At 37.7% G+C, this 15,176-nt stretch overlaps 6 protein-coding genes across 6 annotated transcripts; 3 read left to right on the top strand and 3 right to left on the bottom strand.

The window, feature by feature from the left end:
* Positions 1–89: 89 nt before the first annotated feature.
* Positions 90–6,278, bottom strand: FAS1 (tetrafunctional fatty acid synthase subunit; the record flags this gene model as incomplete). The annotated part of the gene is made up of 1 exon (XM_062952280.1): positions 90–6,278. One exon carries the CDS (start codon positions 6,276–6,278, stop codon positions 90–92), a length of 6,189 nt encoding a protein of 2,062 aa, XP_062809198.1.
* A 620-nt stretch (positions 6,279–6,898) lies between these two features.
* Positions 6,899–7,888, bottom strand: PRCAT00002421001 (ribonuclease; the record flags this gene model as incomplete). Its single annotated transcript, XM_062952281.1, has 1 exon — positions 6,899–7,888. One exon carries the CDS (start codon positions 7,886–7,888, stop codon positions 6,899–6,901), a length of 990 nt encoding a protein of 329 aa, XP_062809199.1.
* A 155-nt stretch (positions 7,889–8,043) lies between these two features.
* On the top strand, positions 8,044–8,430 carry PRCAT00002422001 (uncharacterized protein; the record flags this gene model as incomplete). Its single annotated transcript, XM_062952282.1, has 1 exon — positions 8,044–8,430. The coding sequence occupies one exon, from the start codon at positions 8,044–8,046 to the stop codon at positions 8,428–8,430; it is 387 nt and encodes a 128-aa protein (XP_062809200.1).
* A 1,277-nt stretch (positions 8,431–9,707) lies between these two features.
* Positions 9,708–10,940, top strand: PRCAT00002423001 (pepsin-like aspartic protease; the record flags this gene model as incomplete). Its single annotated transcript, XM_062952283.1, has 1 exon — positions 9,708–10,940. One exon carries the CDS (start codon positions 9,708–9,710, stop codon positions 10,938–10,940), a length of 1,233 nt encoding a protein of 410 aa, XP_062809201.1.
* A 378-nt stretch (positions 10,941–11,318) lies between these two features.
* Positions 11,319–12,824, bottom strand: PRCAT00002424001 (PIG-S family GPI transamidase component; the record flags this gene model as incomplete). The annotated part of the gene is made up of 1 exon (XM_062952284.1): positions 11,319–12,824. The coding sequence occupies one exon, from the start codon at positions 12,822–12,824 to the stop codon at positions 11,319–11,321; it is 1,506 nt and encodes a 501-aa protein (XP_062809202.1).
* Positions 12,825–12,955: 131 nt separating this feature from the next.
* On the top strand, positions 12,956–14,704 carry PRCAT00002425001 (uncharacterized protein; the record flags this gene model as incomplete). The annotated part of the gene is made up of 1 exon (XM_062952285.1): positions 12,956–14,704. One exon carries the CDS (start codon positions 12,956–12,958, stop codon positions 14,702–14,704), a length of 1,749 nt encoding a protein of 582 aa, XP_062809203.1.
* Between the last annotated feature and the right edge of the window lie 472 nt (positions 14,705–15,176).

Consider the following 15,176-nt stretch of genomic DNA (forward strand, 5'->3'; position numbering starts at 1 on the left):
ATCAACTTTAAAAAATCATATCAATTAAATAATAAGTACGCTATAAAAATAGAATTTTAATTTAAATGTATCGTAATACAGTTTTAAGCTCATGAGTTGTAAGAATCCCAATTATCGATGATAGATTTGAGCTTCTCTGATTTGGTCAAACTGTAAACCTCTTCAAAGTATTCTTTAGTGACTTCAAATGGCTTAGCAGTTAAATTTGGAATATACTTTCCTACCAAATCTTGTGGCTTGACAGATGACTTTGGAACTTTCTTCTCCAAGAATCTTTGGAAAGGCTTGACACCAGACATTAAATAAGACGAATGGAAAGGCACAGAAATTCCCTTCAAAGGAATAACTGCAAAACCCCTTTGCAAATCAATTGGTTGTGGCTTTGCAATAGATTGAGCAGATACTTCCTCGATGATTTCATTTAAGTGGCTCTTTACTTCCTCGATTGACATAGTCGCTTGCAACTTTACGATATCAATTTTATTTACCTTCATGACATTCAACACGTTGGTTAATGTGTCCAATGCTCTCAAGTCACCGGCAGTAACATATTGCGTATCCTCAACGTTATAATTGACAATTTCTAACAACCAGCCAGTTTTAGAAGATATTTCATCAACAACAAAACGCAAGGCAGCATCATTGAAAGTTGGACTGACTCTAGTAGGATTCACTGCGCACATGCCATAGTTAGACCTACCCAATTCGTCTCTAGGGACAGCGACTTGCATTGTCATACCTCTATAAAAGACAACATCAACTAATGATTCAATTGGCATGACATTAGCCAAAGAAGATAAGGCCGAATATTCACCCAAAGAGTGACCAGCGAACATAGCATCAGAATCCACTAATCCCTTCGCCTTCATATCCTCAAAAGAGGCTTTTTCCATTAAAGTCAATGCAGGTTGAGTAAATTGAGTTGCGGATAATAAACCAACAGGAGAAACAAAAGAATAAGAGGTAGTTGAGTAGTCAATATCTTTGAAAATTTGTTCAGACTTGATATCACCATCCTCACCAATTGTTTCGAACATCATTGCCATGTAATTGTCTCTGATCTTTCTTCCCTTGGTACCACCAAAATGAACAGTCAATTCCTTTGGATTGTTTTGAACAATATCAAGGATTGAGAAACCGTAGTTGCTAACAAAGTGTCTGTCAGCTCTATCCCAAACTTCGCGGGCGACTTCAGAGGAATTGTACAAGTCCATTCCCATACCCTGTTCTTGAGAACCTTGTCCAGTAAAGACATATGTGGTTATCGGTTGCTCGATCTCAGCTTCACCAACAAGAACAGCAGTATCGGATTCAACATTCCTGGTCTCGAATTTGATGATCTTACGACCATTGATCATACCAACATGTTGCAATGTAGTTTGTAATACATCGTTCGGTAAAACCATACCCACAAATGAACTCTTGAAAGCTCTAACCCTAGAGGCAACATTATTGGCAGCCCATAACTCAACTAAACCTCTTACTGAAGCTGATGAATACATACCGTGAGTTATTGTACCTGGAAGCTTAGCATAAGCAGCAAAAACTCTAGAAACGTGAATTGGGTTATAATCACCTGATACCTTAGCGTATGGTTCATTTGTACCTGGCGCCTTTGACGACAACTCTTCTCCAGAAGAAATAGGAATACTGTTTTCAAATGTTACAGCTTGCTCAATAGTACTGCCATGTCTAGCAAGGTAGTCAGTTACCGGATTACCATAAGATTTTCCAGCTTCATAGTTAATGGAGCCTACTTCTATTATCTCTTTAGTCGGTAATTCCAAGTATGCTTTACCTGTGGTTCTTATTGAAGAATAAACATTTGCTGATTTAAATTTATACGTAGACTCGCATCTGAAGGTCAAAACTTTACCCATCAAATCAAGATCCTTCTCTAATTCAAACCATTCCTTAGATCTTAATATTGCAAGGTCTTTAGAAGACTTAATAGCAACTTCAAATGGAGTCTCTGTAACCCTTTGGAAAGTGTTTTCGAAGTCAATATTCTCACCACGGTATAAGAACTGAGATGTGACTTCCATCACAGCCTTATTATCACGATAAATTGTACCCACTACCTCAACAAGCTTACCCGACGACTGAATCAATACAGCTCGTATATCTGCCGATGAAGTAACAACGTCGCCTTTTTTCAAAGGTTCTGCACCAGGAATCATATTATATCCATTAGACAAATGAACTAACTTCAATAAATCTCCATCAACAGTCTTCGGGAAGATTGCTTTCATAATAGCTTTCCATCCTATAACGATAGCAAAATCCATAGGAGCTAAGGTAACTTTACCAGGCCTAGATACAAATGCTTCGCACTTGTTACCAATAGCATGAGTAAATTCGGAAATAGCTTTACCAGTAATGGTTATCTCCTCGCCTTGTATTGGCTTCGTGACATCAATGTTAAAATCAACTGGCACTTTAGATCCAAACCATAATTTCCAGTAAAATTCTTTAATCCTTTCATTTCTTCCTTCCATTACTTCCAATATAGGTGCAAACCCATCTTTAGGATTATATCTGAACAAGAAAGGTAAAGATGCAGGTTCAGCATCTGCCGTCCTGTACTCGATCATGTTCAATTGGATTGTATCTTTCCCAATCATTTTTATTTCAACGATGGGCCTCAACTCTCCAGCTAAAGGTTCGAATAAAGTAATACCATCGGACTTCTCTAAAACAATATTAGGAGAAGGGCTCAAGATGTCATGTAGTGGGTTTGAGACATGATTAGATCCCTGCACAATCCTTTGAGTAGAGATAAAAGCATGCATCCAATCCAACTTTGGTCCTGCGATTAAATCGAACCAAGCTTCTTTTGATGGTAATGCTGAACCAATTTTAAAGATAGTTTTGTTTTGATCTCTTTCGATATTAACGTGAGGTAAGGTCTTGATATCAACTGGATCAGAACCGCCGAAGTATTCAACTACCGGAATGCTTGACTCGTCAGAATCATATGAATCTTCAAGGAGTCTTCTGATATGCCCATTATGGATAGAATCCAAAATGTCCTTTATAGGCTCATTCACTTTATTGGTAAATTGCGCTGCAACTGGGCCATGTAAAATACAAGTTCTTTGAACATCTTCATCAACGACGGCTTCCAAGTCTTCAGATTGCCATAAGGAATCTTTCTTGAAGAAAAATTCGAATTTTTCATTCAACACAGGAACGAATGGCACAGGTTTTTGTCCTGGTCTAGAACAACACATTAAGAAGAAATCACAATCTTCTTCAGATACAAGTTGTTCTTTAGCTAATGGAAGCTTATCGAAAAAATTCTCGACAAAAGTCAGAGGATTAGATTGTAATTGTGTATAAGTTTGGATCATTGAGACGGATCCAGAAGTTGTGGTAAATCTTTCTTCCACTCTTCTTAAGAAATCAACACAAAAGTTTCTTAAAGTGGGGTCAATCCAACGTTCTGATTTCTTAACATACATGAGTTCAATTAGTCTGTTGGCTACTTGTTCGTATGTCATATCTTCTAAATCACACACTCCATTCGCATTCTTTCCAAACCAAGGCTTCTGAGAGTCTTTGTTCAACTTAGAAATAATGTAATCCTTCTTTTTGTTCAATGTGTCCAATAATTTATTCTTGGGTAAAGAGAAGATTGTGTCATCCATCTCTTTCCAGAACATTACTCCTCTAGTGGCAATCTTATGAATGGGCTCACCCATCTCCGACTTGACTGTAATGATACCACCAGTAGGCTTTTTGTAAGTCAGCTCCCATTTCAGATCAGGAACTCCAGAACAAGCTGCAATTGCCTTCTTTGCTTCCAAAGAAGTATGCGCCTCCTTAGCAGTCATCACTCTTGATCCAAACAAGACACCATCGAACGGCATTGGGGGATAGTTAAATTTCTGAGACCATACACCAGTTAAGTAAGGATATGAATCCTCATCGGAACCAAAACCCGAACCTGCAACCAATATAATGTTAGGGCATCTTCTTATCTTTGAATACATCTGCAAAACTGGCTGATGGAAGTCCTCATAAGAATGATGTCCACCACCTCTTCCACCTGTCCATTGTAATACAATTGGAAAGTTTGGATGGGCCTTGGCGATGGCAATAGATTGATGAATAGCATCAACAGACCCGGGCTTTAAACCCAAGTGCGTCAATCCAAGATCTTGTATATATTCAGTGGCAACTTCTAAAGAAGGTACACCAGCACCAATTGACATTGATTGGATTGGGAACCCTCTTTCCCGCAAGCTTTTAATCAACGGAATACCCCACTGTAACATTCTGGGACTGACATAAATCAAGTTTAAGCCTATTCCGTAACCTGGTGTAATGTTAGCAGCAACTTCCCTCAAGCTTTTCTCCATTGAGTGTGGTTCGAAATAACCGCCTCCAGCTAACTCTATATGATAACCTGCATTAATAGTAGCTGCGACGATCTCCGGATTCACAGTAGTTGGAGTCATACCCGGAACCATCAAAGGTGCTCTCCCCAATAATTTAGAGAACTTCGTATCAACATAAACCTTACCAAGCTTTGTTTTAATCAACTTTGCTTTATATTCTTCTAACCAGTTGGGTGCCCATTTCACAGAATTTGGCTTTCTGTTGAAGATTTCTTGTTTGAATCCATATTCATCGTCATTATTAATATCTAAAGCCCCTGCAACTATGATTCTAGTTCCAGTTCCGTCCTTATTTCTATGTGTTAATACACCGAGACCTGAGCTACCACCGGGTCCAAAGTCCAATAAATGGGTTGAAGGGAAGCTGGTTGCCTTTTCCCAGTTAACAGGAAGCCTTGTGATACACTCGACAATTCTTGAAATCACAATATTATCTGACTCATCTAAATTTTGATAATTTTCTCCTGTAAAAGTGTCATAGATTGGGATTTTTATATCCTGAACCTTGAATTGAATACCGTCGTTAATCAAATCTTTGATTATAACGTCAGTTGCCGGTATTAAGAGATGAGAATGAAAAGGAGCAAAAATCGGCAAGAATCTATTTGAAAACTTGAGCTTTCTCTCACTGTAAGGAACTCTAGCTTGGTCTAACCCAGCCGGAGCTTTATGACTTCTTAATGATAAGTTAAATCCATACAAAGATTCAGGTGGACCTGAAAGAACTAAGTTTCTAGCACCATTGACCAAAGAAATGCCAATGTGCTTCTCTTTTGGTAAGTGCTTATTAGTTTCCCCAATGAAACGTTCAACTTCTTGTATTGATAAGTCTCTGATGGACAACATTGGAGATGGGGTACCTTCTCCATTATTCAACGAGTCCTGTAACATCGTTGGAGGTAATGTTGTGCTTGGATACGTGATCAAACTTCTTGCGCCTACGAAAAACATGAGAGCAACTGCTTTCAAAGAATTTGAAACAAAAGATTCCCATGATCCCGATGATGCAATGGCTGTTGCAGTAACCAAGCCTTGTGAATGACCCGTAGTTCCACTTAAATAACTTCTAAATTCCCCTGGAGTGAGACCCATGGTCCTGCAAGTAACAGTGTAGTGACATAATTGGATAAGACAAATTAAAGGACAGCTGACTGGTACAGATAATAAATAGTCTTGATCGGGAGTCTGGTCAGGATCTTGCAACCAAGTCAAAATATCAAGACCTTGAGTATATATTTTATCGACATTTTCTGTTGTCTTCACTAATTGGTTCAATTTTTCAGCTACCACTTGGATCAAATCCTCAACCAAGCCATTGTACATACTCTTCAATTCTCTCAACTCTTCGAAGTAATCATCTATATTTCCTTGACCACCAAAGATTGCGTAAATCTTTGCACGGTTAGTTTTCTTATTAAGTGTTCCTGAGTTTTTCAACAAATCGGATTCTACCTTATTTACATTAGCATCTGAATTTATTAAGGCGTTGAAGTAGTTTTTAATCAACTCTTTCAGCTTAGGCAAGCTCGTCTCGTATGTATCGTCGCCATAGAGATCGGCAGCCAATGTGTGGATATCCGATGTAGATAAATATCTGGATTCGAAGTCCTGCAATGCGAATGCCAAAATCTCCTTCAACTGGTCATGATCACCTTCCAGTTGTACTAAACCTGCAACGTATCCCAAAAACTTAGAGAATAATTCAGCTGGAGAGCACGGTTCGTCATCTCCTGCAAATCCTTCTGTTGGCTCAGGGAGTTCTTTAACGAACTGTTCTTTCAATCTTGTAAAATTGAAAAACAAGCTGGCAGGGACCAATAATGTATATTCAATGCTGCCGTGATGCAACGAAAATGGACGCTGACTTGTACTCATTCTATTATTCCTATGGTTATCCGCAAGTATCTCAAGTCCAATAGGTTAAAAGTAAGATGAGTATGTTTTACCTTATAACTACTTTAAAAACCCTTATTCAAAATTATGCTAAATTTGATATTTGTCTACAGTTGTTACTATATACTATATTCAATTTTATTAAATGCTGGGCTGTAATATTTGATGGGTGTGCCTAAATGTTGCAAGCTCGCGTTAATGGTTCCCAAAAAAAATCTTGTTGGTTGATTATATAAGGAAGTTGGGCATTATATGCCGGATTATTAATTGAATTCATCGAATCAAACATGTCCTTATGTGCATAGATTAGAGGAAACCCAGGCCAACGACAACTGTGTCCGGGAAACCCCTTGATGAAGGCGATGCCCATAGAATGATATGCTGCAAAAGGAGATCCGGTATATAGATCATGTAGGGACAGATTGTGCCCAATTTTACTAACGGTGTAAGTAAGAGAACTAGTATACAGTTTTCTTTATATATGAATGCAAATATAGAATCTAGGAAGAAATGATTACTCTACTATCGCAATTGCTTTTGTAAATCTATAATAATATCTAACTCAAGGGCCATGATTTGGGCTGGTATGATGAAGAGGACAGTTACTTCTTTCCTGGTAAAGAAAATACAGGCTTTGTGGCCCTGGAGAAGTCTCTCACAATAATTGAGCAAGTGGTTTCTTTGCACAAGTCTTTCTTGTACGAATCTGGAAGCCTCCTCAATAGCTCTAACCCACTACTTCTTTCTAATGCCTCGACTGGTACCTGGAAAGAAGTTAAAGGTGCGCTATTGGGGATAGTTGCATTCGGTAAAACAAAAGCACCAACTGCCACAGAGCTTTGGCCGGTCATTTCTCCAACAATTAATTTGAAGAAATGCGTTGGTACCGCAACATTTGGCGGATTTCCAATCACTTCGTAAGAAACTCTGAATTTTCCATCTATGTCTTTCTTTGGCAAAAATAATGGTCCCGTTACGATTCTCACGCTGTCGTATTTATTGGTGAGCCTTCTTGCAAAATCTTCAAAATGTGCCCAATAATCTCTATTGAAGCCTTCGCCAACTTGTGGAGACATATTGGTCAAGTAAAATGTTTCATCCATTGCTGTCTGCGAAAACTTTGCATCAGCAGCAGGTGCATTATGGCCCCTATCATATCCACTCCTAAAAAAGTCTTTCAACTTATTTCTGAAACTTTCGGGAATAGCCTCATCCTCCTTAAATACAGAATTTCTTCTATCAACTCCCTTTGACGACTTAATGGAATCTCTAGTTATATGCTCAACGACCCATGATGGATTACGAGTTTGCCTATTGTAGCAGCTAATAAATTCTGCTCCATTTCTGATATCATGCACTGGACCTGGGAATCCGTACTGGTAGAAATCTATAGGTTTGACGTAAGGAAAAGCTGGTTGGTTACCTTTTTTATCTCGTGGAAGATCTACAGATGTTTGAACTGAAGGAGGAACATATCCTGCATTTTTTTGCGCACCAGTTTTACGACCCAAAATGAATGATACTATACCAACACCACTGGCTAATCCAATTGCCGTCACCCATAATCTGTTATTCACTTGTTTTCCCATCATAAGGCAAATTATCAATAATAAAATTTGATGTATCAGATCTCGATATGAAAAATTCTGGTGTTTCGCGGTCAGAGAAATTCACTAATAGTTGATTCGATAAGTTTAATTCCGAAAGAATCAACACATTCAATACAAAGGAACGAAATTTTATTGAAATGGTGAACCACAAAGAAAATGAAGAATACACAATACATCAAAGAAGAGATTCAATTGATAAAGCGATAGATAAAAACGTGATCCACTACATCATTATCTTAATAATAGCAATCATAGGACTTGTTGTATGGGGTAGTTCGCTTCGTAAGTCAGATCCTGATGTAATGAAGTCACTAAAGGGGGCTGCATTAGGAGCAGGTTTTTTTTTATCAGTTTCAATTGCTGTTGTTGCAGGCCATATGGCAAACGTTACATTTATGGGAGACTCGATAGAAACAGTATTTGGTCGTTTAAGTGGCAAAGGTGCCTGTTTAAGTACTGCGGCAATATTCCTAGTGATGGGCACAACAGCAATAGTTTCAATAACAAATATGTTGGGTATATAGGGATATTAGGTCAAAGGAATGATAATGAAAGGTATCGACGATGGGTTGTTGGCGGTAGTGAAGCAACTTTTGATGCACTTGTAACACCTTATGATAAGTGGACACTTGAAAAGAGATAACAATATTAATAATTCAACGATTATAAAAATATTACAATGCCCCCGAACTTGATGTCAAGCGCCAATGTGCGTTTATGAGATAAATGCATTTATATAGAATTACGACTACTTTTTAATATATATTAAGGAATTATACTTCTCTGTGATACATCGATTTCAAATGCTTCTCGAGCCCGATAAAGTATTTTGCGAAGTTTAGAGCTAAATACTATCAGTAGTATGAAGTGCAGTATATATTTTTAGATACAGAAAGTCTGGAGATAAAGATATATTTACGTCGCTTCACAAGGTGTGCATCCACTATTGGCTATAAGAAGTTGTCCTTCTGTTTATAAAGAACTAACTTGTGGCATGAATTGATGTCTCTTTGAAGCTAGCTCAAATTATACACATTTTAAGTTGTGATAATATTTAAGGTCAACTTTACTATATGCTGGTATGGCTCTCTCCTCTTTCTTGAAGTGCGGGTCCTTCTGACCTATCTTGTTGATGGAAGTTAAGAGTGGTCAAGTACCTATATCTGTATCGATTTGAAGCAATGATAAGCATAGAGTTACTCCTTAAGAGAAGTGAGTTGTTCTATACATAACGGTTGCGAAACTTAATAAGAAATTGCACATTTTCTTGCGTTTAACTCCAAAACACAGAAAAACTCGAGGTTCAAAATAAATAAGTTACCAAACTCTCGACTATTGTTCTTTGGCAAGATGCGCTTTTTGACGTGTTTGAGCATAAAGCAGGTGCGGAATGCAAAAGCGCAACATTTCAGATGTATCCATCAGGCTAATTGGCGGGTAGACTTCGCATATTTAGTAAGTAATAGTGACGAGACAAGCGGTTTCATATTCCATCAAGTTTTTGTCATAATTAAACTCGTCCAGAGGATATGCGGCTCCATTTCATAAAACAATCAAATATGCATGTAGCCCTTATGTCAAGAAGCGTCGAATGTTTACTCAGTGCGTGCGAACTTACTATTGTTGCAACCTGCCTACTGGCCGCAAAACAATAGCTTGGAAGAATTGCATCGAGTTTATTTCGAATTAGCTTGTTTCTGAACTACATGGGGCAAAGCAAGGAGCTTTCAATATAAAATGGGGCGTCCTTCTCGATTATCGATAAAAGCATCTCTATCTTATCAAGTCTTTCGTTAAAAACATGATATCAGCTCCACTCTTTATTCAAAAGACTCTATTCTTACTTGCATTTGTTGTGATAGCTAACAGTTTATCAATCCCTGCCCTTAGGGAGAAAAGAGGCTCCTCTTCATTCATTAAGCTTGATTTTCAGATTACGAGGTCCCAGTCAAAATCCACGTTAGACTTAACAAGTACCAACGAAGTTTCCTTTAAAATCGTTAAGGATGCTAAGAGAGACGGGTCAGATCCAGTTCAAATTCAAAATGCAAAGTCATTTTACTACGCAGAACTTTTGCTTGGGTCGAATAAGCAGAAGAATGGTGTTGTGGTTGATACAGGTTCTTCTGATCTATGGGTCGTTGCTTCTGGCGCTCAATGCAATGCTAACACAAGCTGTGATGCTTATGGCTCCTACAATGCGTCGCTGTCTTCAACATCTAAGAAATTAAACGAAACCTTTTCTATTGAATATGTGGACCAAACGACTTCACTGGGACCATTTTATAAGGATAACATTGGGTTCTCAGGTGGGGGTACAGGTGTTACTGGTCTTCAGTTCGGAGATTGTAATACGACGTCCTCTGATATTGGCGTATTAGGAATTGGGTTCAAAAGTGGGGAGTCAACTAAGAATGAATACGACAATCTTCCTGCTTTATTAGCTTCGCAAGGTGTTATTCCCAAGAATGCTTATTCGTTATATTTGGCTAAGTCGACAGACGCTACAGGCACGATAATATTTGGAGGAATTGATGAAGCCAAATATTCTGGCGATTTGGTTTCTTTACCTATCCAGAGCAATGATTCAGTGGCTGTCGACCTTAATGGTTTCACCACATCAAATGGCAAAGTCGATTTCACAGGTGACAGCATCATTTTGGATTCGGGGACAACTTTGGCATTATTACCGTCAGCAACATTATCTAGCCTTGCATCTAGTTTAGGAGCTTCTTACCTGGCAGCAGATGAGCTTTACGAAATTGACTGTAATACAGGTAATAAAACATTCACTGTCAACTTCCCAGGAGTTGATATTAAGGTTCCTCTTTCTGATGTGGTTGTTAGTTTATATAATTCAGACGGAAGCAAGGCTGACATTTGTGCTCTAGGAATTGAATCAGATGAACAGTACCATCTTTTTGGTGATATATTTTTGAGAAATATGTACCTTGTCTATGATCTTGATGACAAGGAGATTCTGATAGCCCAAGTCAAATACACCACGGATGAGAATATTCAAGAAATTAGTTAAGGCATGGATAAATATATAATCGTACTATTATTTATAGGAGGGCCAGTTCAAGTATTCGTTCTTTTTGATTTAGATGCTGACCTATAAAATTTTGAATTAAATGACTTGTATGTTAACAAATGCTACATGCCTTGTTAAATAGAGTGATCAAGTAAGCTAGGAATAAGCCTGTAACGATAATGATTGTAATATTGGATGGGTCGGATTTGTAGTCTATTTATCTTCATTCAAAGCAACACCAATATTGCTAAGCTAATTCAAGATGCTTTCAATTCTGTCATCTTATTGACAAATGCGCTTGTAAACGGCGTACTGAGAGTTTTCAAATATGGCTTATGAAAGACATAACCAGACTGATTTAAAAGTATATACGCAACCTTATTCTTTTTTGAGTTTTCTCTCTTTTTTGAACTCTTTCACGAGCTTGATCAATCCTAACACTAAAATAGAACACATTGGCCCAAGCAATGGCAAAAACACTGCTAACTTATGCTCACTAGGAAAATATGTTTGCTGAACCATTTCTTTTTCAAAAAAGGCTCTGTTTGAGCTAAGCAACGCTTTTGAAGAGTATTCCATTGCGGCGGAAAATTTTGATTTGTTCACTAATGCTATGGAAGTTCTAATACAATCCAAAGCCTCCAATACGTGTGTTCTCGTAGAGCTTGGAATCGATATCTCACTTAAAGAATCTGTCAACTTAATTAATGAGACCAAATTGTCTAAGGAACCTTTCAAGTTATTATATATCGTTAATCGAGATAGAATGTCAATCCTAGTAAGAAGAGATTTTGGACAGCTAGGCATACCCAATAAGCGAACGAGCTGGGAAGCAAATACCTCCATTATAGGGGATAATTCAGTATCTGGAATTAGAACCTCGCTTGATGAAAGTATCGGCATATCTTTGTTAAATATGTAAACGCCTCCCCATTGAGGAATTAAGAATGAGTTTGATTTGCTATTTTCGATCTTCAATTGTTTGCCATCAAAATTTACTTTTGGAAAGTAAACTATGAAGTTGATCGTGGGGTTTATATCGTAATTAACCAAGTTCCAATCTCCATAATTGACAAAAGTAGATAAGCTTGGTTCATCGATCAAGAAGTTTCCGGATGCATCCTCTTTCGGTTCAGACGTTAAGAAACAATAACGCTGAATTTGTGTACTTACAGTAAAGTTTGTGAAGTGCTTTAGCCTATCAAATAAAGGGGTGAATAACAGTAATGCTTCGTCGATTTCCCATGCAACTGATCTTCCGTTTTCGATTACTAAAGAAAATACAACGTTGTATTTCGGGGAATAGGGTATCACTAAATCTTTTTCAACAGGCTTTGACATTCCCTTCATCAAGTTATTGAATTCCTGAACTTCTTCTTTGAATATGTGATCTACTAATACGTTAGCGATCATCTCGTCTATCTTATTCAAATTTTCATCTGTAAAATATATCGTTATTGCTTTTGCTAAGGGGGTGATATCAAACTGTTCAGTCTTTTTCTGGTCATCTTTCACATGCTTGATTGTTAAGATGTAGTCACTGTAATAATCAATCGGCTCCGTCTTTCGAAGTAGTTCAATGGACCTTACATTCAACAATTGCTCGTTCAATGCATTCAACTTCTTTTTTATCAATGATTCCGCTTGTGGAATCATATAGCTAAAAGAATCATCTAGATCTAAGTACACTTTCGTGTTAAAATGGACTCTCTCTTTAAGTGTATTAGATAGTTCTTGAATTTCGTCACCAGGTAGCTCAGCTCTATATATGCTTGTTGTTTCTCTATACAAAGGTATGCCGAAGATGAGAACCGTAGCAATTAGAATCAAGATTACTATTCGCCTAGATGCTTTGGTTATCTCCGACTCTTTACCGCTCGGCATTGTGATTGACAAGCAGATTTTATTCCGTTTCAATGTTTTTAATATCTGGCCCTTTATTTTTGTGTAAAATGAGTTATAGCTAAAGTGAGAAACTTGAAGTTGCAATTGCCATCACTAACAAGATTTGCTTCATGTTTAAGAAAGAACCTCAAGTCAAGCATTCAGCGAATATCAAATCTTCTGAAAGGAGACGATTGCTTGGTGCAATTTGCAAAGAGTACCGTCTCCCTCAAGAAGAAATTACGAAGGAATGTGAATTGAATCTTCTACCCGCAATCACTAAGCAAGCTAGTTTTAAGAGCCCTCTTGGATTTACGGGAATAATTTACTTCAATGAGCAAGAAGTTCCGTTGTGGTTTAAAACAAGAGACTCTCAGATTTATCCGACTTTATATACGCTATGGAAATGTGCTTTCTTGTTACCAACAGTCAGGACACATGCTCCAGTTATCAAGGTGTTGACCAATGGTGCTGATTTGATGTTGCCTGGAACGATTCCTCCCTTTGACTCGAGATGTACTAAGGGAGCAATTGTTGGTGTGGTAGATTACAAGCATCCAACCGTCATTCAGGCCATTGGAAGGTGTAACTTGAATTTAACTCAATTCGATAATGTTGTTGGTAGATCAGGAGTAGCAGTAGAGATTATACATTGCAAACTGGATAGTTTATTTACTTTGAATGACTTGGTAGACATTTCCGAGCCAGAGGAAGTAGATACGAATATCCCATTGAAAGAAGTTGTAACGGGCCCTTCTATAGATGATGCAGATAAAGAGACAGTTGTTCCTTCCACTATAGAGAGTTCAGATGATGAAGGTATAAATCCACATACTGATGAGCAATCACCCAAGGTTTTTGAATCGAAAGATGTTGAAAACGTTGCTGAAGAGTTGTCTGACTTGTCAGTCGAAGATGTTGATAACTTTTTTGTGAGAGCATTATTGCAAACCCTAAAATTGGAGACTTTTGAATTGCCAATATCATCATCTCAATTCATGTCTTTATACATTTTCAAAAACTTTCCAATGATGAACCCAAATTATTGTAACATAAAGAAAACATCGTGGAAAAAAACTGCTAAATTTTTGAAAGCAATGGACAAGTTGGGTTACATCTCAGTTAAAGGGAAGGCTGATGATTTGACCATAGTAGGATTAATGAAAAAGAATGATCCAGTAATTCAGGGCTTTAATACACATAGAACAATGAGCTCGAGACCAACTTCTTCCACTTCGAAGCCTCCAACCGAGCCAAAGGGTGCAAACGATCTTTCTATAATTTATCTCTATCGACCCACTAAAAAGTCAAGGATGTTTTTTAATATAGTTGATGCAAATTTTACTAATTACTATCAAGCAAACGAATTAAGGGCTTTGTTGGACACATATATAAAGAAACAAGGTTTAGTCAATGTGAAAATGCCTAGAAACATCACTGTTGATGAAAATTTGCACTCCATAACGAACTTGAATATCGGCACGGTTTCAAGGGATAAAATCTTTCTGCCTTTCTTGTCTAGCTTTTCTCAATATTACAAGATTGTTCCGCCTAACTGTTCGTTGGAAGACGCAGAGTTGGCTAAAGGTGCCCCTCGACCCATTACAATTATATCAGAAGTAAAGATAGGTAGAAAGGTGGTGACTAGGGTCCAAAACGTGGAGCAGTATCACATCAAGCCTACCCTTTTCGCAAATGAATTGAAGGTGAAGTGCTCTGGGTCTACAACAGTGGGTCCTTGTGTTCAAGATCCAAAGGTCATTGAAGTTGCAGTTCAGGGCCCACATGGCAAGTTGATCATTGAACTTTTGAGGAATAAGGGAGTACCAACAAACTACATTAAATTTGAGGATAAAACTAAGAAGAAAAAAAGAAGCTGAGGTATATAGACATACTATTGTGCTCTGGTTCTGGATGCATTGAGTGGTAAGATTTGTCACATGACTTTCAAGTAAGTTTTTTGCGAGGCATTTTCTAGGGGCATATACTGTCGCAGTAGTGTGTAGGGACTTTATTAAATTTGCGACTTCAGGTAGCGGTGGCCGGCGCGCTTATGTACCGAATTTACTGCACTGTCGCACTGTTTCGTATTCGGCATTTATGTACAGCTTCTAGACTTTTTTAAACAATAACGGTTAGTATCTATGTGCAGTATTATAGTACAGCATGTTTCTTGAAACGCGTTCAAAAGAGGAAAAATTGTAATAAAGTGAAGTAGGAATAATTAGACCAACTGAAACAAAGGTAAGGTAAAAAAAATGAAAAATACTGTTAAAATTTAATCTTTGAGAGTAAACATCGATTATTGTTATTAATTTTTCGAAAAACATAGCCCAATTCGCTTATCAGTAC

The sequence above is a fragment of the Priceomyces carsonii genome (assembly GCF_900007245.1).
Source record: "Priceomyces carsonii strain CBS4050 genome assembly, scaffold: Debaryomyces_carsonii_scaffold_2, whole genome shotgun sequence".
In the NCBI taxonomy this organism is placed as follows: Eukaryota; Fungi; Ascomycota; class Pichiomycetes; order Serinales; family Debaryomycetaceae; genus Priceomyces; species Priceomyces carsonii.